This window comes from Protopterus annectens, chromosome 4.part0, assembly GCF_019279795.1.
Source record: "Protopterus annectens isolate FY-2018-M chromosome 4.part0, PAN1.0, whole genome shotgun sequence".
Classification (NCBI taxonomy): domain Eukaryota; kingdom Metazoa; phylum Chordata; order Ceratodontiformes; family Protopteridae; genus Protopterus; species Protopterus annectens.
In genome coordinates, this window is record NC_056733.1 from 1884560507 (window position 1) to 1884585738 (window position 25232).

At 43.4% G+C, this 25232-nt stretch overlaps 1 protein-coding gene across 1 annotated transcript in view; it reads right to left on the minus strand.

Moving 5' to 3' along the window:
- The window catches only part of LOC122800498 (nucleolar and coiled-body phosphoprotein 1-like), a 300585-nt gene that overhangs the window by 186170 nt on the left and 89183 nt on the right, over nt 1-25232 (minus strand). The window contains exon 3 of the mRNA XM_044069937.1: nt 3301-3431. Within this exon, the coding sequence (XP_043925872.1) occupies nt 3301-3431 (131 nt within the window). The remainder of the gene's footprint in view (nt 1-3300; nt 3432-25232) is intronic.

Below are 25232 nucleotides of genomic sequence, written 5' to 3' on the forward strand. Positions count from 1 at the left end.
CCAAACAAAGTATCATGCTGTAATGGTGCATCTGATAATTTTGCTTTAACATGATCAGGCAGATTCTGTTCCTTTAACCAAGCATGCCTTCTAATAACAGAACCTGTAACAGCAGCCCTGCTAGAGGCCCCCAGTGAATCAACCACATTGCAAAGTATGCTTTCCCACTTGTTCAGCTGCATGCAATAAATCCTGCAATTGCTTGTTCTCTGAACCTTCAGTATTTGTCAACAATTTCCGTTTAAGCAGTGACATTAAATATTGCTGATATTTAAGCATATGAAACTGACAATTTAAAGCCCTTACAGCCAGGGTAAGTGTAGACTTTTTTCCCCCATCTGTCTAGAGCCCTAGAATCCTTATCAGAGGGGGCAGGGTTTTTTTGCAGTGGAAGCTTTAACCCCTTTGGGACCCTAAGATATAGTTTCTGGGTTAGCAGTGGGGTTTTTATATAGGAATTTATGAGAATCCGGGACTCTGTAGTACCTGTCTGGCTTAGCAGGTGCAGGTGGTAAAGAGTCAGGGCACAAGCCGGACTCTGAAAATACATCATCTACAATATCCAGGACAGGTGGAACAGCAAGGGGTCTGTGCTGAGGAAGTAGCTGAAAGTCTATGAGCCTTTTCTCAGATTCAGAATAATCTTGGCTCTCCCAGTGGAGATGCTCCCTCATGGTATGCAGGGTTTCCCCCAAAAGAATAATCTTCAGGAGGAGAGGCTGAAGGAATGGATTCTTCAGCATCAGAATCCTCATAGGGAAGCATGGAGTAATCCTGTTCAGAAGAGGAATCAGAGGAAATAGAAACCTGATCAGAAGAATCATACTCTTTCTTGCCTAGGACTCTTATCGGGAGGGGGATGGGAGCCCCTGATCAAATTAATTAGGTCTTTGGCCATTTTGAGCATCTGTTTTTTAAGCATGGAAGTCTGAGAAGGAGAATTCTGTACTTGTTTCTTTGACTTTAGAGCTGCTTTAGTCTTTGAAGCTGAAGATGGCTTAATATATAGTTGTGTAGGTCTGAAGACACCCTCAGAAGCAGATGCCTGCTCAGCGGCTACGGACCCATCTGAGGGAATGATTTCAGAGAGTGTCCAATACCTTGAGTTTCCAGAAGCCCAGTCGGCTCCACGTGGGAGATGGAAGTGTCCTGTGGCTCTGAGGTAGCGGGCGCCAGGGGCTGCAAAAGCACCTCACTGAGAACCAGCGAAACGGCGACTGGCCTAGCAGAGGCTTCGTCATCAGTTTTGGACCTTGGATGCCTATCCTTTTTTCCTTGTCCTTGTGTTTTTTGTAAACTCTGGTTGTCTGCTGGTCCAACGGCATTATATAATTAAATCTTCGGCTAAAGTAATGAAATGCAAAATCGAACAGACGCTTGATAGTGCATTGGTTAAATCTAGCACAAAACTGACAGCTAGCAACGTTGTGATCAGGGCCTAGGCAAGGAATACAGTTAAGAGTGAAAATCCTTATGAGGTATTTGCTTCCCACAAGAAATACAATTGTTAACTTTTTCTGACATCGGTCTGGAGCAAGAAAAAAAGTTTACCCAACGGGGTACATAGCTTTAATGAAGACTTCAGTTCGGAAATTCGGATTTGAAAATCTCAAGAGTCGGCCGATCGGCACTTGCGAACTGCTTTTGCTTCGGGCACCGCGCGGCAAGAAAGACTGAAGAAAATGGCGTCGGCTGCATCTTTTATACCCCTGGCGCACTGACGTCAGGGAAGAGGCAACAGCAACCGACGCCGGACCTAGACTTTGGAATTCTGTCCGACTGAGGGTAGCCTGCCAGCAGGATAACCCAAGAGTAATGACTGCAACAGTGAAACACAATGAACATCCTTAAGAAATGCCTGAAGCCTGGATGGATCAGGATATGATAAGCATCTTTTAAATCTGGAGTTACTAGTAAACTTGAATGAGGAAGAAGCGGTATCAGGATGTTAGGTGACAGCATTTTGAACTTGAGCACTATCAAAAAAAAAAAAAAAAACCAAGATCCATAACGGTCACCAAGCATTTATTTCTTTGGAACAAAAAACATTTAATAAAAATCTTTTCCCACCTGAGGAGGAAGAACTGGTTCCATCACTCTCTTGGACAGTATGTGAATGGGGGAAAAAAAGAGTCTCGTCTGGTGGATAAGTGATTACCACCTGGAAAGGAGGAATTTCCTCCCACTGTCACATGTAACCTGTTTGAATTTAAGCCTGGCATCCAAAATAATATAATGAATTTCTGCGAGGGAATAGGAAAAAAGTCAAGATGAATCAAAGTGGGACTACCTACCAGCAGTGAGAGCTAAAGTCACTGTTGACCTTATGAAGCACTGCTTTACACAGAGGATAGTGGATATATACGGCCATGTTACCAGTGTGAGTCATGGAAATATAGCCAGACTGTTTCAGATTGCATACAATCTAATAATGCCCGCTTCAGTATGTACCTGTCTAAATACCTACCACATGCATTCTGACTGGAAAAAAACATCAAGGGGCCTGTAAAAATGCATCAAGAGCCTCTACTGATCCCTTCCTTGCAGAACTACTACATATTCACCAAGTACAAAAGTGGCAGAAACACCTGCTCAAGAGATCTCAACATCTTTTAAAACTTAAACAGAACACATTGGTGGGATATCTACGTCTCAGAGAATATCACTTCTCTGGAACTGTATTCTTCTCTAAGCAAAGAGAAGTAAATCTCTTTCTCTACTGAACTGTGATCTGTATGAGTAGATGGGAAACCACAAGTTCACTCCTGGAATGCCACCCCCCCTTGTCTCGTATGGGCAAGGGAAACATGTAGATGTCTGCCTACCACCAGGCTATCTCTGCTTTTAATACAAAGGGCTCTAGGTTAATCATACTTAAAATACTAGGGCTAGAATCTTATTGGGAATGCATGGCTAAGCTTCTGAAGATTCTTGTAGATCACTGACCTAGTAAGTACCTATGGAATGTTTGGGGGGAGAGAAGAAAATTGTGGGACAGCAGTAGGAGTTAGTTGGGCACATGGACAGGCTAACCAGACATATTGCCTACTTCAGTCAACAGTGATATTAATGTAAGATGAAGATTCATTTCCTCTACTGCCTGTAAGAGGAAGAGGTAGCATCCTGCTGCTGTTTTATCTGTCCTACTCACATAACCATACCAAGTGTGAGCAGCATAAAACCAATAATTTTCCAGGCATTGCACTTTTCCCCCACTATAGCTTCTTTACTTACTTGATGCCAACTTCTTCACCAGCCTCAGACAATGTATCTGTCCTTGAGTGTAGCTTCCCTACTCACCTGGTGCAACTTTCGTGGCAGACTCCTCTTCTGAGCTCTCCATGCTGCTGTCAGGATCCGCAACTCTCTGCTTTTTTGCAGAACTGGCTCCATCAACCTCAGCTGATTTCCGTTTCAAATTTTCAGGAGACCTGTAACAGAAATTGAGGTTACCTAATTTAACATGAGAAACAATTGCTGGTCTTCCTGCCTGAGAAAATTAAATAAATGCATATGCTCTTCCTGTTTTCAAAAGGTGAGCTATAGACTCTGCAAAAACATGGTGAACTATGGTCTGTGAAGTAGAAAACTACCCATATTACAGACAAAAGAGAATACTAGACTCAAATGTCAAAGTACGAACAGGAATTTCACCTCTCACTGCTTGAATTATCTGCTGTTGTGTTGTAGTGTGATAAACATAGTTATGTACAAAGATACTCCACTTGGAAGAAATTTCCATAAATTCTTTTTTGATGCAACACAATGAGTCACTCATCCCAAAACAGGTGAAGGATTAGTGTCTCCCTCTGCCACAAACTTGATTCAATTCACTCTACTTTATCCCAGAACCCATCTGTGTCAAAAGCTCACATAAAGCACAGGCACAGTCTATTTCCTTTTTCCTTTACTCCATAATTCAATTTTTATGTTCCTCCTGCACTTCTTAGAATTTTACTAAACTAATTTGTTTTAAAATCTAGAGTCACAAAAGGTGATACTGCCAGACCAGCTATCTGGAATTTTGTAAATAATTATATGCCACTTGTGAATATCAACATGATTCATATACGATACTTGTGTTACCAAATGTATTACAACTGCATCAGGTGTAATTATCAAACTGCTGATACAGAAGTGGGTGTTGAAAAGGTTTTTTTGCAAAGTGCTTAAAATGTAACCACAGCATGCCCTACTGGAATAGACCAGAAATGTACCTGCACAATTATAACTGTTCAGATGTATACATTTTAACAGTGGAAACTGGAATACAGAACTTCAGAAAAAATGGCTGAAATTAAATTACTTTATAAGAAGATGTTATAGTACAGTTGTGTACACTTACCATAAATGTAGATGTTAGAGTGTATTCACTTTTGCAGTCATCACACTTGGGTCATCTGCCTGCAGGTAGCCCTCAATTGGCCCGAATACCAGAGTCTTGGGATTTCTGCATCAGATGCTGTCACCGCTTCCATGACGTCAGGTAGTCAGGGGTATAAAACATGCAGCCAACGTCATTACATCAGTTTTTCATGCACCAGATGTCAGCAGCCCCCAAAATAGGAAGCAATTACATGGTGTGGAACACCTCCAGTGAAAAGTAAATACCATAGCCAAAAGATATGGCCAAAAAGAGGATAGGTAGAAAGCATAGAAGAGTCAGGGGGCTGGAGGGAGGGTAACAAGGACTGCAACAGTGAATACACTCGAATATCTACATTTATGGTAAGTGTACACACTGTACTATTTTCTTCGTGTTTCACTGTTGCAGTCATCACACACGGGTTGATTCCCAAAGCTGAGGAAGGGTGGAAGCAGTAAAGTAATAGTAGGGCTGGCTAGCAGGCCTTGTAAGACTGCTGTGGCAAATCCAGCTCTGGATTTAGAAAAGACAAGTATGTGGTAATGCTTGGTGAAGGTGTGTACAGAACTCCAGGTTGCAGCTTCCAGGATGTCCCTGGTAGGGACTCCCCTGAGAAATACTGTAGAGGTTGAGGTAGCCCTAGTGGAATGAGTTCTGATCCCCTGTGGGGTAGGTTTTCCATGGTGTTTGTAGCAGAAATGGATGCAGTGTGTTATCAATTTGGAAATTGTTTGCTTTGGAATGGCCTTGCCCTCTGTCCCTGTAGCAAAGCTGACTAGCAGCTGGTCAGATTTTCTGAAAGGCTTAGTCCTGTCAAGGTAGAACCGGAGTTGTCTGTGTACGTGCAAAGAGTGCAGGATCCTTTCCCCTTTATTCTGAGGATTAGGGAAAAAGGTTGGTAAATGGATGTATTGGTTTAGAGCCACACTGGATACCACCTTGAGCATAAAAGATGGGTTAGTCCAGAGGGAAACCCTGTCAGTATGGAAAATAATGAAAGTTCCACAGCCATTACTGTCTGTAACTCGGATACTCTTCTTGCTGAAGTGATGGCTAGAACTAAGGCTGTTTTCCAAGAGAGGAATTTTAACTGTGCTGTAGCATCAGACTCAAAAGGGGGAAGTGTGAGCTTCTCTAGTACAAAGAGAAGGTCCCAGGCAGTGATGGGAGCTCTCCTTGGGGGTCTTAAATTGTTAGCTCCTGTCAGGAACTGTTTGATTAGAGGGTGAGAGAAGAGAGGTGGATCAGTATTATAATGAGCTGACATGGCTGAGGCATAAATCTTAATAGAAGAGAAGGATAGGCCTTTGTGGAGCAGCTCTGCTAGGCAATCTAGGATTTTAGGTAAGGTGGGCACGTCTGTGTCCTTTCCTTGAGACTGGCTCCAAAAACAGTATCTTTTCCATTTTTCTGAATAGGATTTCCTAGTACTAGGCCTTCTGGCCTCAAGGATGACATCCAGCACCTGTTTGCTGAGGGTTGCTGGTGGTGTACTCAGGGAATAAGCCAGGCTGCAAGGTTCAGGGCTTGCAGCTGAGGATGCCAAATCTGTCCCTCCTGCTGGGACAGCAAGGAGAGGGGGGGTCTGATGTAGGTGCCAGGGTGGCACTGCTGCCAGACTGTGTAAGAGTGCGTACCAGTGCTGGTGGGGCCAGTCCAGTGCAATAAGGATTGCACTTGATTTGTCCTGTTTGATCTTGAATAGTACTTTTGAGAGGAGGGGCAGAGGGGAAAAGCATAAATTGAGAGGTTTTCCCATGTAAAGGATAGGGCATCCATTTTCCATGCTTGGCTGTGGGGATTTCTGATGCAATATAGATGGTTTTGGGGGGAAGGCAAACAGGTCCACCTCTGGTGTCCCTCACCTGTGGTTTAGAAGTTTGACTGAGTTGGGTTCCAGTTTCCACTCGTGTGGGTCCAGGAGATTTCTGCTTAAGTCGTCTGCCAGTGAATTTTGTTTGCCTATCAGGAAGTGAGCTTGCAGGCGCACTTGGTTGCTCAAGGCTGTGCTCCACTGGGCCATGGCTAACCTGAAGAGTGGGTAGGAATGAGTTCCCCCCTGCTTGTTTATGTACCACATAACTATGGTGTTGTCATTTGAAGGCTGTCAGAGCATTCTGTACAGCTAACATTTCTTTCTGATTGATATGTAGGTGAATTTGTCCTGGGCTCCATTTGCCTTGACTGCATTTGTCAGCCATGTGAGCCCCCCATGCATAGTCTGATGCGTCTGTTGTCAGGGTTTGGTTGGCGAGGGGTAGAGTGAACGGCAGTCCCTTGTTGTGGTTGCAAGCCTCTGCCCACCAAAGGAACTCTGCCCTTAGACAAGGAATGACAGGAATAACTGTTTCCAGGTCCTGAGAAACCAGAGACTTTTTAAGTACCACTGAAGTTTCCTCATATGTAGTCTTGCATATGGAATTAGTAGAATGCATGAGGCCATGAACCCTAGGGCTTGCAGTATTATGTTTGCAGATAGCTGGGTTCTGGTGGCCATTAGTTTGAAGTAGTTTGTCAGATAAACCTGCTTTTCTGGAGTAAGGAATGCCATCTGGGAAGTTGTGTTGAAGTTTGCTCCCAGGAATATAATCTTTTGGCTGGGCACCAGATGTGATTTTTTTCGCTGATTGTGTGCCCTAGAGAAGTTAGAAGTCTCTTTACAAATGCCAGGTGCTAAAGTAGCAATTCCAGACTGTCCACCTGAATCAGGCAATCGTCCAAGTATGGATAAATTTGAATTTTTCTCTGCCTGCAGTATGCAATGGCTGGAGCCAGGCACTTTGTGAATACCCTGGGTGCAGTAGATAAGCCAAAGGAAAATGCAGAGAACTGATAGTGCATAGAACCTGCCCTGAAATGTAGATATTGCCTGCAAGATTCCCTTATGGGGATGTGCAGATAAGCTTCTTTTAGGTCTAGGGTGACTAGCCAGGAGTCCTTGGCTAGCATAGGAAGCAGCTGTTGTAGTGTAAGCATTTTGAATTTCGAGACCACCAGGAAGGTGTTGAGAATGGACAGGTCCAGGATAGGGCGCCAAGAGCCCTCTTTTCTGGGCACCAGGAACAGTCTGGAGTAGAACCCTGTCCTCTTTGCTCTATTGGAACAGGTTGAATAGCCCTGATATTGAGAAGAGAAAATATTTGCTTTTGAGCCTCTGCCCACTTGTTTGGAGGAAGGTCTTGCAACCCACTTGGGGTTGGCAGTGAGTGGAAGTAAAATCTGTATCCCACGGATACAATGTTTAGGACCCATCGGTCCTGGATAATGGACATCCACTTTTTTGCATGCAGGGCGAGTTTTCCTCCTAGGGGTGCAAGTACTTGGGCATGGCTGGGAAGGATGATAAAGTCACTGTGAAATTTTTTCCATAAGGGGGTGGCTTACCTGTTTTTGAGGGGGGGGGCACTCCATTGTTTAGCTCTCTGTGTACCCTGAGACTGTAGCCTTGGTGGTCTGTTGCCCCTGGGTTTGAGCTGAGAAGACCTGGTAGGGACTGGAAAGGACCAGTTTTTTGAAGGTCAATGCCTATTGAATCTAGGTGGCTGGACCTGTAAGAAATCTTTAACAGTTTGCATAGATTTAGCTTTTCCCTCCATCTTTTTAAGAACCTCTTCTGCTTTTGTGCCAAGCAAACGTTCCTGGTTTAATGGAGCATCCAGTAATTTTGCTTGGACATAGTCTGGCAAGATTTGTTCCTTCAGCCGCCAGGCATGCCTTCTCAGTAGAGACCCAGTGACAGCAGCCCTGCAAGATGCTTCTAAGGCATCAAAACCACACTGCAAAGTATGTTTACTGGCTTGTTTGCAGAATGCATTAACTCTTGTAAATCCTTATTTTCTGCAAAATCTGGAAGCAACAACATTTTTTGTTTAATTAGTTCCATAATATGCTGCTGGTACTTCAACATGTGAAACTGGCAATTTAAAGCCCTGATGGCAAGAGTTGAAGAGGTATATATCTTCTTGCCCAATCTGTCCAAAGCCCTTGAATCCCTGTCCGAAAGGGTAGGAGTTTTCGCTGTAGTAGCCTTAAAACCTTTAGGTCCCTGGGAAATGGTCTCTGGATCTACAGTGGGATTCTTAAGGAGAAATTTGTGAGAGTCAGGTACCCTGTAGTACCCATCAGGCTTTCTAGGAGCTGGTGGTAAAGTATCAGGAGTAAGACAGGATTCCATGAAAACATCTACAATATCCAGGACAGGGGGTATAGGTAGAGGCCTGTGGAGGCAAGTCTAAAAATTCTGAGTCTCTTTTTGGACTGTGTGTAGTCCTGGCATTCCCAGCAGAAATGCTCTCTAAAGGTATGCAAGGTTTCACCAAAAGAAAAGTCCTCTGGAGGGGAGGCAGAGGGAATGGAATCCTCTGCATCTGAATCATCATAGGTAGATAGGGGTATGTCCTGGTAATCAGAGGGATCAAAGTCATTGGACTCATGGTCTGTTGACTCAGAAGGGAAATCAATTATTTGTCTTTTAGAGAGGGAAGGCTGGCTTCCCCGAATTAGAGTTATAAGGTCTTCAGCCATTCTAAGCATTTGTTTCTGTGGCATGGGAGCTTGAGCATGTGCTTTGGTTGGTTTTCTAGGTGTAGTGCGAACTCTGGGCCTGAGAAACTCTGTCATTTTAGTCTGAAACAAATTAGTCGGTTTAATGCGAATATAGGAAGGCCAGACTACACCCTCAGAAGCTGGTGCCTGCACAGCGGCTGCGGATCCATCCAAGGTAGAGACATACGCAAGTTCGATAATCGAAGAAGCATCTCGCAGCATACCGGACTCAGAATGGGTCTTAGCAGAGGCCTGCGAATCTGTAGAAGCGGGTATCAGGGGTTGTGAAGGCACCTCACTGAGTACTGGTCTACTGGCGACTAGCTTAACAGAAGCGTAGTTGACAATTTTGGACCTATGCGGTCCGTCTCTGTCTTTATCCTTATGTTTTTTCGGAAGATCAGTAGTCGGATGGCTTACCGAAGCCATTTGCCATTTCGGAATACAGAGAACGAGAGCGAAATCTCTGGGAGGCATTTACTTTCCACAGGCAAGACAATTGTTAACCTTTTCTGACATCGGTTAGAGCAAGAAAAAAGAATCCCCAATGGGGTACTTAGCTTTAGAAGACTTCAGGTTTGAAACTCAAAAAATGAAAATTTCAGGTAGCAGCTGACAGGCACTTGCGAACTGCTTCTGATTCGGGCTCCCGCACGGCAAGAAAAGCTGATGTAATGGCATCAGCTGCATGTTTTATACCCCTGACCTCATGGAAGAGGCGACAGCATCCGAAGCAGAAATCCCAAGACCCTGGTATTCGGGCCAACTGAGGGATATCTGCAGGCAGATAAACCCAAGTGTGATGACTGCAACAGTGAATCACGAAAAACATTGTTCAGTTTCAGTGCAGCAAGAGACAGGATGTCTACACTAGTGTGTTCTCTGTGTTATGAAGGAGAATTTACTAGGCTTAAGATGTGGAAGTGTTTCATGACTTCCAACAGCTGCACAGATCTGAAGAAAAAACATTGTTTATGTATTTTCACAGGTGGATGCTAAATACTACTAGCTTTCAGCAGTGGGGGGTTAACCTGGGATAGAGTCAGATGACAAGAAATATCAGTCTGCAAGCCATCCCAGCAGTGATATTTGAGATACTAATTTAAGAACTCCCTGAGAGAGACCCTGTATTCTGTAGTCTGTCTTGGACCTGGTCAGAAGACCAATTCACCACAAACTTGCCTTGCTCTGAGTAAGTCAGTCTAGGGAACAGTATAATTCTTTTAGCTATAGTCAGGAATATAGCAACACTTAATTTAGATGTTGTTCTTTCTTTATTTGAGACTGTCTTGTAATGTTGTTTTAAAAATTTTCTGTGATTTTGAACTCCAGTGTTACCGTAAATATATTACATCACATGAAGCAGCTCTGAGAAAGGCTGTAGAGGTAGATGCAGCCCTGGTTGAATGCGGTCTTATCCCCTGTGGGATAGGTTTTCCATGGTGCTTATAGCAGAAATGAATGCAATGGCCTATCCATTTAGAAATGGTTTGCTTTGAAATGGCCTATCCCTCTGCCCCTGCAGCAAATGCCACCAGCAGCTGTTCAGATTTCCTGAGAGGTTAGTCCTGTCCAAGTAAAATCTAAGTTGTCTGTGCACGTCTAAGGAGTGCAGTATATGTTCCCCTTTGTTCTGTGGGATAGAAAAGAAGGTTGGCAAATGAATGGACTGATTAAGAGCCACACTGGATACTACCTTGGCATGAAAGAGGGATTGGTCCTGAGGGACACCCTGTCCGCATGAAAGATGATGAAAGGCTTCACTGCCATAAGGGCCTGTAGTTCAGACACCCTTCTTGCTGAAGTGATGGCTAAAAGGAAGGCTGTTTTCCAAGAAAGGAATTTCAACTCTGCACTTGCAGCTGGCTCAAAAGGAGGTAGAGTGAGTTTTTCCAATACAAAGTTAAGGTCCCAGGCTGGGGTTGGGACTCTCCAGGGTGGTCTTACATTTTTGGCCACTCTGTGGAACTGCTTGAGCAGTGGATGAGAGAAGAGGGGTGGTTCTGTGTTGTAATGAGCTGAAATGGCTGAAGCATGAATTTTGATGGAGAAAAAGGAAAGGCCCTTGTGAAGTATCTCAGTTAGGTATTGAAGAATCTGAGGTAAACTGAGCGCTGCTGTGCCCATCCCTTGAGTTTGGTTCCAGGAACTGAATCTTTTCCATTTTTCAGCATAAGATTTTCTAGTACTAGGCCTCCTTGCCTTCAGAATGACATCCAACACTTGTTTAAAGAGGGATGGTAGAGGAGAGATCAGATAATTAGCCAGGCTGCCAGGTTCAGGGTTGGAAGCTGAGGGTGCAGAATCTGGCCCTCCTGCTGGAACAGCAGGGTAGGGGGTCTGAGGCAGGTGCCATGGTGGCAGCAGTGACACTGTGCAAGAGGGGGTACCAGTGTTAGTGTGGCCAATCTGGTGCAATCAGTATTGCCCTTGGTTTGTCCAGTTTGATCATTAGTAGCACCTTGGGGAGGAGAGGCAGAGGAGGCATAAACTGATATTTTTTTTCTAGGTGAAGGACAGGGCATCCACTTTCCAAGCTTGTTTGTGGGGAGTCCTTGTGCAGAATTTGTCCAATTGGTAGCTCTTGGGGGAGACAAACAGGTCTATACCTGGGCTCCCCCATTTGTTTATCCACATGTTGAATGTCTTCAGTTCCAGTTTCCACTCATGTGAGTCCATGAGATTTCTGCTTAGTTCGTCTGCTAGTGTATTTAGCTTTCCTGGCAGGAATTGAGCCTGTAGGTGCACTTGGTAGCTCATGGCCGTGTTCCGCAGAGCCATGGCTAGTCCGCAGAGAGGGTATGAGTGGATTCCCCCGTGCTTGTTTATGTACCACATAACAGTGGTATTGTCAGTCTTTACCATTAATTGTCCTGGACAAATGTGGTCTTTGAAGACGTCAGAGCATTCTGTACAGCTAACATTTCTTTTTGATTGACATGCAGGTGCATTTGCCTTGGGTTCCATTTGCCCTGAATGCACTTCCCTGCCAAGTGAGCCCTCCATGCATAGTCTGACGAGTCTGTTGTTAGGGTTTGGGTGGCAGGGGGTAGAGTGAATGGCAGTCCCTTGTTTTGGTGGCAGGCCTCTGCCCACCAAAAGAACTCTTAACTGTAGGAAAGGTATGACAGGAATCATTGTTTCTAGATCCTGAGAATGTTGACACCATAGGCTTTTTAGATACCATTGTAGTTTCCTTATATGCAGTTTTGCATACGGAATTAGGAGAATGCAGGAAGCCATGAACCCCAAGGCTTGCAGTATTTGTCTTGCAGATAGCAGGGTCTTTGTGGCCATTAGTTTGAAGTAAGCTGTCAAATGAACTTGTTTCTCTGGCATGAGGAAAGCCATCTGGGAAGATGTGTTCAAGCTTGCTCCCAGGAATACAATTTGTTGGCAGGGTACAAGATGTGATTTCTTTTCGTTTATGGTGTACCAGGGAAGTTAGCACCTTTTGTACAAACACCAGTTGATTCAAAAGTATGTCCTGGCTTTCTGCCTGAATTAGACAATCGCCCAGGTATGGATATACTGGAATATTTCTTTGCCTGCCAAAATGCAATGACTGGAGCTAGGCACTTTGTCAATACCCTGGGCAGAGTAGATAAGCCAAAGGGCAGTGCAGAGAACTGTTGGTGCATGTAGCCTGCTTTGAAGCGTAGGTATCTTCTACAAGATTCCCTGATTGGGATGTGCGGGTAAGGCTTCCTTTAAATCCAGTGTTGCCAACGAGGCATCCTTGCCTAGCATAGGAAGCAACTGGTGAAGAGTTAGCATCTTGAAATTTGGGATCACCAAAAAAGTGTTTAGGATAGAGAGATCCAGGATAGGACGCCAGCTGTTGTCTTTTCTGGGCACCAGGAAAAGTCTTGAGTAGAAACCTTGTCCCCTTTCCTCTTCTGAGACAGTCTGAATAGCCCTTATACTTGAGAGAGAACTTACTTTTGAGCCTCTGTCCACTGATTTGGGGGTAGATCTGGCCAACCGTTTGGGGTTGGTACAGTGTGGAAGTGGAATCTGTATCCTTGGGAAACTATATTTAAAACCCATTTGTCCTAGGTAATGAGTTCCCAGTTTTTTGCCTGCAGAGCAATCTTTCCCCCCTAAAGGAGCAGTCAGTTGAGAAGTGCTTGAAAGTTTTAAAGTTAAGTCATTGAGACAGTTTACCATAGGGGGAGTCTTACTACTTCCTACTTTGGAACTGGGAGCCCCCCACTGCTTAGTCCCGAGAGTACCTTGGGACTGAAGCCTGGGTGTTCTGCTGGTTCTGGGTTTGGACTGAAGGCCTGGAAGAGGCAAGAAAGGACCAATTCTTAGAGGGCCAATGCCTACCAAATCTTGGAGGCTGTACTTGCAGGAAATCTAACAGTTTGCATAGATTTAGCTTTTTCCTCCATCTTTTTAAGTACTTCTGCTTTGTTGCTAAACAGGCGGTCCTGGTTTAAGGGAGCATCCAGCAATTTAGCTTTAACATCATCTGGCAAAGATTGCTCCTTAAGCCAAGCATGACTTTTAAGTACAGACCCAGTGACAGCAGCCCTGCAAGATGCCTCTACTGAATCAAAACCACATTGCAAAGTATGTTTTCCAACTTGTTCAGCAAAATGCGTTAAATCCTGTAAATCCTTATTTTCAACAGAGTCTGGAATCAACATCATTTTCTGTTTAAGCAATCCAATAAATATGCTGCTGATATTTTAACATAAGAAACTGTCAGTTTAAGGCCCTAACGGCCAAGGCTGCAGAAATGTATACCTTCTTACCCCATCTATCCAGCACCCTGGAATCTCTATCAGAGGGGGTAGGATTTTTGGCAGTAGTAGCCTTAATGCCCTTGGGTCCTTGTGAAATGGTCTCAGGATCCGCAGTAGGATTTTTAAAAAGGAAATTGCGAGAGTCAGGAACCCTGTAATATCTATCTGTTTTTTTCTAGGAGCAGGAGGTAAGGAGTCAGGGGCCAAGCTAGATTCCAAAAAGGCATCATCAACAATGTCTAGTACAGGGGGGGATAGCTAAAGGCCTGTGTTGGGGCAGGAGTAAGAAATCCCTAAGCCTCTTTTTAGAATTAGAGTAATCCTGGCTTTCACAGCGAAAATGCTCCCTAAGAGTATGCAAGGTTTCACCAAAAGAGAAATCCTCTTGAGGGGAAGCAGAGGGAACAGAGTCCTCTACATCAGAATCCTCATAGATAGATTAGGGTAAATCCTGGTCATCAGAGGAAATAGAAATTTCAGAATCCTGATCAGAAGAATCATAAGCAAATTCAGTCCTAGGTCTCTTAGAGGGGGAAGGTTGGCTTCCACTGATTAAAGTAAGAAGGTCTTCAGCCATTCTTATCATTTGTTTTTTAGGCATAGAGGCCTGACCATGCAGTCTGGGCGTCAGTTTTCTCAGCATGGATCGAGTTTTAGGCCTTGAAGGCATAAGTCTCCCCTAAGAAGTCTATAAGATACAGAGTATAGTGACAGGGAGTCTGTGTAAGGTACATGCTGGAGTCACTTGATCTTCGTTGTTAAGTCTCTCCAATTGCTGCAGGTGCTTTGTATGGTACATGCCAAAAGGGGCATTACACTCAATTATGGGCCTGATTAGTGACAAGTACAGAGGGGCTATAAGCTCCTTTGCTAATCAAGTGTGCTACACAGAAAGCCTTCCTTGCTACAGCAGACATACGATGGTCAAAGTTAAGGTTGCGGTGTACTTGTAATCTCACATCCCCTACCACTTTGTAGGTACACAGGGTATTGTTGTTAATTTGATAGTGTGAAGGGACATTGTTTTTAACCAAAGGGAATGATGATGCATTTCTATGCATTTAGTTTGAGACTGTGACTAAGACACCAGTCAGTGGTCTGCGCAAGACCCTCCTAAAGTATACCGACATAATTTGAGGATTAGATAACTGCACCCAATTTGCAGTTGTCCACAAACTTGGTTAGCCACAGCCCCTTAGTTTTGGCCTGAACTTCTGAGAAGTATATACCACACAGTAAGGGGCCCAGCACTGACCCTTGTGGCACCCCCACTTGTGACAGGTCTGCTTAACTGATGTGGAGTCACTCACTTTGATAGTGTGTGACTGGTTTGTGTGCCAGCTGGCAACCCATCTTACAACAAAGGGGTTTACATTCATTTTGCTAAGTTTATCAGTAATGCCACTCTGTGGGATTGTACTGAAGGCCTTGGCCAAGTTGAGGTATGCCGTGTGCACAGATTTGCCCTCGTCAATGGTCCTGGTCACATTTTCAAAGAAATCCACCAGGTTTAACAGGCAGGATCTGTCCTTGATGAAGTCAGATTGGGTCAGACCCAGGGTATGGAGGTTGCCTATTTCTTTATGAGGTCCATGATGATACCTTCCATTGCCTTACAGATGAGGATGATCAGGTTTATGGGTCTATAATTCTCCGGCTCTTTTGCTAAACCACCTTTGTGGAGAGGAATAACTGTTGCTGTCCTCCATTCCACAGAAGCATAGCCTGTGGTTAGGCTGTGATTGAACAGGGTACTTAACATAGATTCATAGTTCAGTACTAAGCTAACTGCACTTGCGAGCCATTTTAAGCCTAGCCAATTATCCCTTGTGAGATTCAAACCCTGCACCTTGTGTTTGTAAGGCAAACACCTTAGCCATTAAGCCACCCTCCCAACCACAGTGATGCTACTTCATATTTTACTTTGTTTAGAAGACGGCCTGGGATGCCGTCTGGTCCCATAGAGGCTATGTTTTTTGCCTTAGACAAGGCTTTAATGACCTGCTCTTCAGATATAGGTTCATATCTGCCCTAGGGTATTTATAAGCCTAGCCAGAATGTGTTTGGCTTTCGCCACCCATTTTAAATTAATTTTGCTATGCCCTTTTTTTGAGGTTAGTATACTGTGCCTCTGTCTAACAGTGACACAGAAGTCATACCCGGGGTAAACCTACGATCTCCCATCCACTCATCAAGATCCCTCTTGAAGAGAGTCAATGAGGGACTCTGCCTAACCTGGACTGGGATTTTATTCCAGAGTGAAGGGAGCCTCTGGGTTATGAATCTGTCCCTCCAGCATGTCCTATTTATTTCAGTGCTGAGGTTCAAGTCTCTCGAGCGTGTAGCTCGATAGGATTTGGATTTTCTGAGGTGCAGCATGTCCATTAATTCCGGGTTGGACATGGCTTTATACGTCAGGCACAGATCGCCTCTGAACAGGCGGTATTGCCACTGAGTAGAGCTGGAGTTTCTTTTCTTAATATGCAAGGTGGGGGGGGGGGGAGTTTGGGGCAAGGTTTGTGCTAAGTTTGGAGGGGATAAGGGAGAGAAATTTCACCAAATCTGTCTGCTAGCAGGTTTGCTATCTCTGCGGGCTTAATATGTGTGATACAGTTAGTCACTAGTATCCTAGCACTCAATGCTTCAGAAACCAAACTAATGCTATTTACCAGCCAGAATGGCATGAATGTCTAACGGCAGAGATAGGAGAGAGGAAAGGGCAAAATTCCCCGATATTCACTGCACCCCAATCCCACAAACCAGAACTCGAACAGCACTTTCGATAATCCGGCCATTCGACATTCGTGCAGTTCGATAATTTAATATAGACCTTAATATCAGACTTTCTCAGTGATCATCTCCCAATCTACAGGACTAGACATCTCACACATCCAGTTAAACATATTCATAAAACACACAATCTTTCCAAGTTTAAGCCAAAAATGCTCACTACTACACTACATCTATTAACTGGAACTTCCTAAAAATCCTCTCCTTAGACAATGCTGTCATTGAATTTAATACAAGTTTTCTAAATATCCTAAATGGCTTTGCACCTCCTAGACAGAAGAGACTGAAAGCAAATAATGCAATTTGCCTATCCAAAAAAAGTAGACTGCTAATGGAGGACACAGAAAAAGCATGGAAAGAATGGTAAAAATATAAAACACCTCAATATCTTGAAAACTTCAGAATGCTTCACAATTGGACAAAAAAGCAAATGAATACAAAAATATACTATAATAACTTTCAGAATAATGCTAAACACAACCCTAAAAAATTGTGGGAATCCCTTAAAGAAATCTTACATACCGGCCAAAAATTCAACCCAAACCCTGTCCAGATACCTCACCATTCAAAACTGCAATACAGTTCATCTCTTATTTTAGACAGTATGGCATCTCTAACCAAGGTTTCCTCAACATCTAATCCCAACTCTTCCCAAGAGCCACATCTTACCATATCCACTTTCACCTTCTGTGCCCACATCCTATATAAAACTACTTTCAATCTTAAGCCATAGTCGCCTTCAGCTGATGACCTTCCAAGCAAATACCTAAAAATAGCAGCCAAAAGCATTGCCAATCCTGTCTCAATCCTTATAAATAATTCAGTCCAGGAATCCCATGTTCCCTCTCTGGAAAAAAAGTCATACATTATCCCTCTGCACAAAGTTGGAAATTCAAAAGACATTAATAACTTCAGACCTAGAGCAATCTTAGCTCCTCTCGCCAAAACAATTGAAATAAGGAAGAGACTAGTTTGCAATTATCTCTAGTTTTACAGACAGTATCTACGTAGGTTAGAAGGACAGTGCTAGTACTACAGGAAGGACAGAAGTCTTGTTGTGTAGGGGATAGGACTTTTTCCTGCAGGAGATGGTCTAGCAATTATTTTTGAATACATTCTTCTAGACTTGTCTAAAGCCTTCAACACAGTTTGTCACAGCAAACGTCTAGTTCAAATGTCCTCACTAGGTCTTTCTCAGCCCATTCTTCTGTGGTTCAAAAGCTACCTGTCTAATAAGTATCAGTCAGTAAAATGTTACTCCATGCTCTCTTTTTACCTCCCAGTCACCACTGGTGTACCACGCACGGCTCTACCTTGGTCCCCTCCTCTAACATTTTCACCAGCACCCTCTATACTTCCACACAACAAGCCACCCCTAATACTATACACAGATGACTCCACTCGTTTGCACATTTGACATGTTACACCTCCAAAAAAATTAGTCTGGAAACAGCCTCTGACACACTGATTCGTAACTCACAACTCATGCTCAACCCGAAAAAGACCAAATTACTACTTTTTTCCCGAAATCCCCCTCATGAAAAAGCAAAATGTAAAGTCATCTCTCGATAATACAACCACTGAAGTAACGTCTCACAGCAAACTATTAGGGACGATAGTTTAGGATAATCTTACATTTGGCTTGCATATGCAAACCTGCACAAGAAAAAAATCAAAAACTAGGGATGCTTTACAGAACGAAAAACTTTCTCACGGACGCAAGCTGACTGTAGCCTAAACTTTGACCAGATTGTGTCTACTGTGGTAAGGAATGCATTCTACGTCACACATCTCATTAGCAAAAGCATTCCCTCAAGAGTGAAAGAGGTCATAATACCCCTGTACTCTACCCTCATCACACCAATAATTGAGAAAAATGCTCCCTTTGGTATGTACAACACCAAGCACCTGCAGCAACTCGAGACACCTCAGAGATTTCTAACCAAGAAAACTCAGGTTCTCCAGCACATGTCACACATTGACAGACTGAAGTCAGCAATTTCGGATCCAAACCTAATGGAAATGCTACACATCCACAAGTCAAATGGGACAAGTGTCATCCACTCCAGACACCTTAATCTGGCCAGAGATATAAATAGGACCCCTGGAGAAACAGATGAGTCTTGCAGAGGCTGCCACTCCTCTGGAATAGGCTACCAATTCACATCAAACAAACCCCCCTCTATGACCCTGTTAAAGCATAGCCTGGATGACTAGATGGAAAAAGCGCGTCGGAAGCAGCACCTGTGCGAAATGTAGATGTTAGAGTACTATCGCATGACAGTCCTTGCAGTAGGTATGATCGCGTCAGAGTGGAAGCCCCGAGAACCTAAGTGAAGGCTGCCAAAAATACCAAGCTATAAACAAAATATCGAGAATGTAAGCATACCTGCACATGTACACCTAAACCACCTCAAGGGCGAGGGAATGAGGGAGGATACCTAAAGACAGGCCCAAATGATCAGGCCTTATCCAACAACCTATACAAAAATGTACAAACTATGTTCTTTTGCAACAGCCACTGCTGTGGGTATATGGACATGAATCCCAAAGCAGAGGTAATGGAATCAAAATCATCATACATTTTATGGTAGGTACCAAAACTGTACTAGGTTGGCAAATGTGTACCTACCAGTCCCTTAATGAGTAGAATCAAAAAGCAGCAGAGGTAGAGACCCTGCACTGAATTAAAATAAACAGGAGCTGACAAAATGCCTTTAGAAAGAGTGAAGTAAAACTGACCCTAGACTAGCAGTGTAATGAGGCCAGAAATGCAAAGAGAGAAATTATGCATGTCCCTGGGAATAACAAAAGATAAATAAAAGCCAATCCACCTAGAATAGAGAAATTTGAACAGTGGCTTATGCCTAGTCAAATGAGGCCTAATCCAAAGCAAAACCTCCTTGCCATAATTGGAATAAGAGGAAACAATGCAAAGAGTGCCTGTGCTGTACTAAAAGTAGTGTTTCTCTCTTGGCTATAATATCTTTCTGCCCTTTAGTTTGCAAACTGCTGCAAAAGTTTGCCTAAAATCCAAAAGGTTGCTTGATTGCATAGAAAATGAATTAGTGCGTAATGAAGTACACAAAAATGGAAAATCTGAATTTTGGGGGATTGATCTTTTCTTGCCATGATGGGCCATTTGGTTTAAAAAAAAGCAATAGCCAACAATAGCAGTAAACCATGACAAATATGCCTTAATGGCACCCCATCAGGATTAAAATCAAAACTTGAGCTACAAATGTAAAAATCAAAAAAGAGCACCTTCTTGCAAAGAGGAGCTGGTACAAAAACAGTCTCTTATTGGGTCTTATTTCAAAAAAAAGGAGCTCCTGAAAGACAAATAACCTGAAAGCACGACCACAATAGTGAGATGCAATCATTGAAGCATGAGATTGAAGCAGCAAGAAGAGTAGACCGCACCCTCTGTAACACTTGTACAAAGAATCTGAAACAGAACTCAAATTTACAACTCCAAGTAGGCTCAAATTGTCTTCCAAACTCCAAGAAAATATCAGACCCTTAAAGAAAGTATACTTTTTCTTGTACTGTTTTCCATGCTCAAACATAATCACATTTAAAACTTTCTTTCTAAAACTCAACCTAAAAAGTTCAGAAACACAGCCATTCCACTTTCCTTGTATGAGAGTGAAGCTTGGAAGAGATCACATGACCGTCTTGCTAGAGGATGAAGGAAGTGTGATCCTTGACACTGGAATCAGGTCAGAAGGCCATGGAGAAGAGATTACCAGTTGAGGTTAAGCAAGGCCAATCTCCTGCTATCATCAACCTCGTGGAATCAAAGTTTAAGAGCCCCTGAGACTGAAGACTCAGAAGAAGATCCTTGGAGTGTCCCAGTGTTGAACAAGGGCCAACTGGGAGCCAGAGCATCCACTTTACAGAGCATGTGATGAAACTTTAATGTGCAGCAAAGAAGAGGCAGAGGTGGGAAGGCATACACATGAACAGATGGATGTCTGAAGAGACCTAGCATCCACTTTCCACTGATTGTGATAGTACTTCCAGTTTCACTCCTGCTGGAGGTTTAGTTGAAGCACACAGCCATCATTTGTCTGCTGTGGCATCAATTACAGTCACCAGAAGATCCAGTAAAGAGTGTTGAGGGATCTCTCATTGTCTGTAACACATTGTGAAAAAGGTGCTGTGCTGTGTTGTCCCCCTTGCCTGAAAAAATTACCTGACAGTGGTGTTGTCTGAAATTAGAAACCAACACCTGATTGTTGAAAAGAATGTGTTCTGTCTTGTTTGTGACTTGACCACAGAACAGTTCTCCTTCATGTTGATGCGCTACACAGATCTCACTCTGGATATGCCTCTGCTCTACTATCCAATCACGATGCTGACCCTTGCCCTAACATCTCGCTTCATATGTAGTCCAATTGATGCTGTGCTGTCTTGGTCATTTGACACTTTGTCCCTAGGAGGAGCTCATTCCTCCATGTCAATGGAGAGTGTCAGCCCAGGGCAAATTCCTCTTTGATTGACATGTCTCCATGGTGGTGGCATTCCTGGGTCTCCTGGCAGTGCTGTTCTCTTTGTCTTTGAGAGATTATTTGTTTGGCAGTGTCTAAGACCAAAATCCAGATGCCATTTGGCATAATATGAGACCATTGTAACTTCTGTTGTGAAGACGGGCTGAGAGGACCAGCCAAAGTTGAAGTGATATATAGACTTTTAATGCTCAGTGGACTGTCTCTGCATCATGTCGAGTTATGAGGTAGTCTACCCAAATAAAGTGATATGTGTTTGCAGGGTCACTGACTTATATTTAAGTCTGGAGACTAGACTGTTTTTGATTCTACTATTGAGGTACTATCTGGGACTTTATTTACGTCTACAGAATTATTGAGCCAGTCTTAGCACTCTTTGTATAACCCATTGCATGCTGTAGTCCTCTTCCCCTCTTGAGCTCCCACTAGGCAGTTGAACCTTATCACTGGAGCCAGAACCTTTTGGAATAATGGCAATCTTAAATGAAGAGAACCTTAATGAAGACTCTGGCTCGAATTAGTAGAAATACTTCCAGTTCTTAGAGATGATAATGTGAGAATCTCCAGATAGATTTGAATGCCTTCAGCTAAGGTAAAAGCTGTTATAGAGATGCCTATGGCTGTATAGATCAACATCTTGAACTTGGGAGAAAGCTGTTGTATGAATCTCATCTTGAACTGTGGAATTCTGAATAAGTGTTGAGGAGGATCCTAAGTAAATTGGTCTACGAAATGAGTCTAGGCCCTCCTTGGCCCCACTGAAAACAAAATCCTAGGCCCCTTCCCACAGTCTGGGGACTGGCGATTGATCCAGCCCCCATTTTCTGTATGGAAACTTGTTCTGTGGCCGAGGTGAATGTGGAGGCGTATGGGATGCCTGTGAAAATTAAATCCCCAACAAATAAAATCTGTAACCGTGGATGATGCTAAAGGAGCTGCCAGAGGAAGAGAATTAAATCCCAATTTTCGGAGAAAGAGCCAGGGTCTATCCTGGAGCTGAGCAAAGGCTGAGCAATCCACTGCTGAAATCGAGGACTGACTCATCCCCTCTGTAGAAAGAAAAGGCCCTGCCCTGCCGATCCCAGGCTATAACAGACCCTTGAGCCCTAAGTACCTTGCCTCCACCCCTACCCCCTGCCTCACCCGCTAAGCAGAATTGGCTGTCCCGGCTGCACCAATGCTGGAGGCCAATACCTTTGCTACTTCCTAAATACTCCTTAATTTTGCTGTACCTGCAATGTCAAACATTTTCTTTGCAACACCTCAGCTTTTAAAATCCATTTTCTTACAAACTGCTTCATCATTTTGAAAAACAACACATCAGACTGTAAAACAGAACTTTATCAACTTGAAACTACATGCCTCACCAAGGTCAAGTCCCTCAGCCAAAGAATAGCACTAGGCCTGCACAGAACTAGCCTCAAGCCAATCAAAATCCATCAATTATTTACTTGCTCAGCTTGCGAGGAGCATCCAAGCATATCTTTACCAATCTGTAAAGCATCCACTTGTACCTTTAACATAAAGCATCCATTTTAGACTTTAATTGTGAAGGAAGAGTGATTTGATATTTCAGCATGTGAAGCAACTTTCAATGCTCCTATTTCTAGCCCTTGAAAGTATATACTTCTTACTAACCTTTCTATAGGAAGAGCCTTTTTTTTCTCCAGAAAGGAACAGCAACCTTAGCACCACAAATCTTAATAGGGCTTCAGGCCCTAGGACTCTTACCGTACCTATCAGCCTAACAACACTTTATGGGCACTACAGAGCTTGGGCAGGCAGGAGGCAAGGAATCAGGGTTCAGGAGCAGGCAAGCAAATCTCTATTCACCACATCAGGGCAAGGGGTAGGCAAAGGGCCTATGCTGGGGGGAAAAACAAAGAGGGGCCCTGGCTGGGGTCTAACAAGAATTCCCTAAGCCCCATCCTGGAATCTCCCTCATGGAATGCAGTCTCAGCTGAATCAGAAATGCTGAAATCCCCAAAGAGAAGGAATCCTCCATGGATGGCAGAATCATCCAGATGAATGACATCAGAGGAAAGAATAATGGCAAATCTTCCAAGTCAGACTCTAGAGACTCAGAAGCCTCTTAACTCTGTTGAAACCTATGGTTCCACCCTAGGCCCAAATCATCAGGGACCATAGAACCTCTAATCATAGTAATCAAATCTTCTGCCATTTTAAGAATATGCTTCCTCTTAGCCAGAGAACCCCCTACTGAAAGAAGACTTGGCTACTGAGCAGACACCTTTGTCCTCACCAAAGTTTCCAAGCAGAAGGAGGAGAGAACTAGAACTATTGGGGAAGAAGAGTTATTAAGCATCCTGTAGCCTGGCCTGCCATCCTGACTGGTACATCCTGTAACAGTGAAGTGTCTGCCTGAACCTCCCCTCAAAAACCTGGCAAACCTCTGGCTCCCGGACTGCTCCTAAAGAACGGCGTCGGGACCGCGGTTCATCAACCCTAGTTCTTAGCTGTTTTGTCCCTTCACGGGCGAGGCGGCAGGCCAGGCATCCCGCGGCATTTTATAATCTGCTTGCAAACACTAATCCACTGATCTAACCTCCTCTTAATACCTAATTTGCACTGCCTTTGTTAAACCTAGCCAACAACAGGCAACCAACAAGGCCGTAAACAGGCCCCAAACAAGGTATACACAATGTATGGTAATCCTCCCTATGAGGCATCTGTTTCCCCATTTTACAGTTATTCCTTTTTGACATCGGTTAAATACTGAGGCAAGAAAAACCAAAATGTTCCCCCACCGGGATGATTAGGTCTGAAACTCCGGGTCTGAAATATTTCAAACGCCAACCTGCACAACCATAAAACTAAACTGCTTCTGCTGCCGACAAAGCGAAAAGACTGAGGATATGGCGTCCCGGTCATGCCGTCATACCCCCCGTACTCACGTCAGTCTAATGCGCCCTGACCGACGTCAGCCTTCTACTCTGGTATTCGGGCCGACTGGATGCGGACTATACCCAATAGTAAGGACTGCAGCAATGGAAAACGAAGAACATCCATAAATTCCTGCCAGCGATTTCACCTACATCTCCCCTAGATATGGGCAATCATTGCTAACTAAGATCTTGAGTTTATATTGGGTTTCTTTAGTATTATATGGGTACACACAGCTAGGCTTATAAAGACCTTTGGAACAATGGACCAGTATCTACCTATGAGCCTATAAAGCTACATCTGCCACTATTTATATCCGCCCCACTCTTCTTTATGGCGTTCCAGGCTTCACAAAAATTAAAAAAGTTGAACAATGTTACAGCTAAAGTTGCAGCACATAGCCATTTCAGAACCCACCACTGTATAGCACTGAAAAGCCTAAATTGCTTAGAACTGTCACATCAACTAACATGTACACAGCTTCTTAACAACTATAAAATTATCCAGCATCTATCTGCCTGTTCAGCACTAAAAAAAAAAAAAAAAAATTCTACACAACTATGTTCCCAGTCAGTCATTGTGATCCAGTGACCAAAACTCTTGTCTGTCTACAGACCTAGTAAATCTGCTGGGCATTGTCTGTACACGCACAAGGTTGCAAAGGCTTGAAACTCCTTACTTGTATCCATCAGGTCTATACTCTCCCTCCTATCTTTCAAAAACACTCAAAGACTTCCTAGCTAAAATCTGTTTCTGTTCTTGCTCAAAACCAAGAAAAACTATATCCCTAAATATGAACAAGTACATTTTCATTCCTTATACCTCCTTACTCTCCCTTTTACACTAACTTTCTTACTGCTAATTCTCTTCCCTGACTTTCTCTCTAAATATACTATAAGCCTGTTTTCCCTCTGTTCATATTGCAATTCCTGTTTGTACGACTAACTTACCTTTACATTTCTCTACAAACGGTCTAAAATGTCTTTAAATATTAAATGACTGTCATACACCTTGTATCAATTCATAACCAATGTTTTTATATTATGTCTAATTTATTATAATTATTTAAATTGCAGATATTTTTAAAGATTGTTTCATTTTTCTCAAAATGTTTCGTAATAAATTTGGAGCTTTTCGCTCTGGGCCGCCACTGAAAATGGGCTTATACCCAGTCAGACTTTCCCATTAATACAAGACCCGTTTAAAACGGGAGCTTTCCGGTCGTTCTCCGGTAGATGCTAAAGTCAAAGATGACAAAATTCTCCTGAAACGAAGGTAGTTATCCACACTATTTTAAAGCTTCAAACATCCAGCTTTTTGTCGGTTAATACTAACCGACTTCCTCAGAACAAACAAACACGT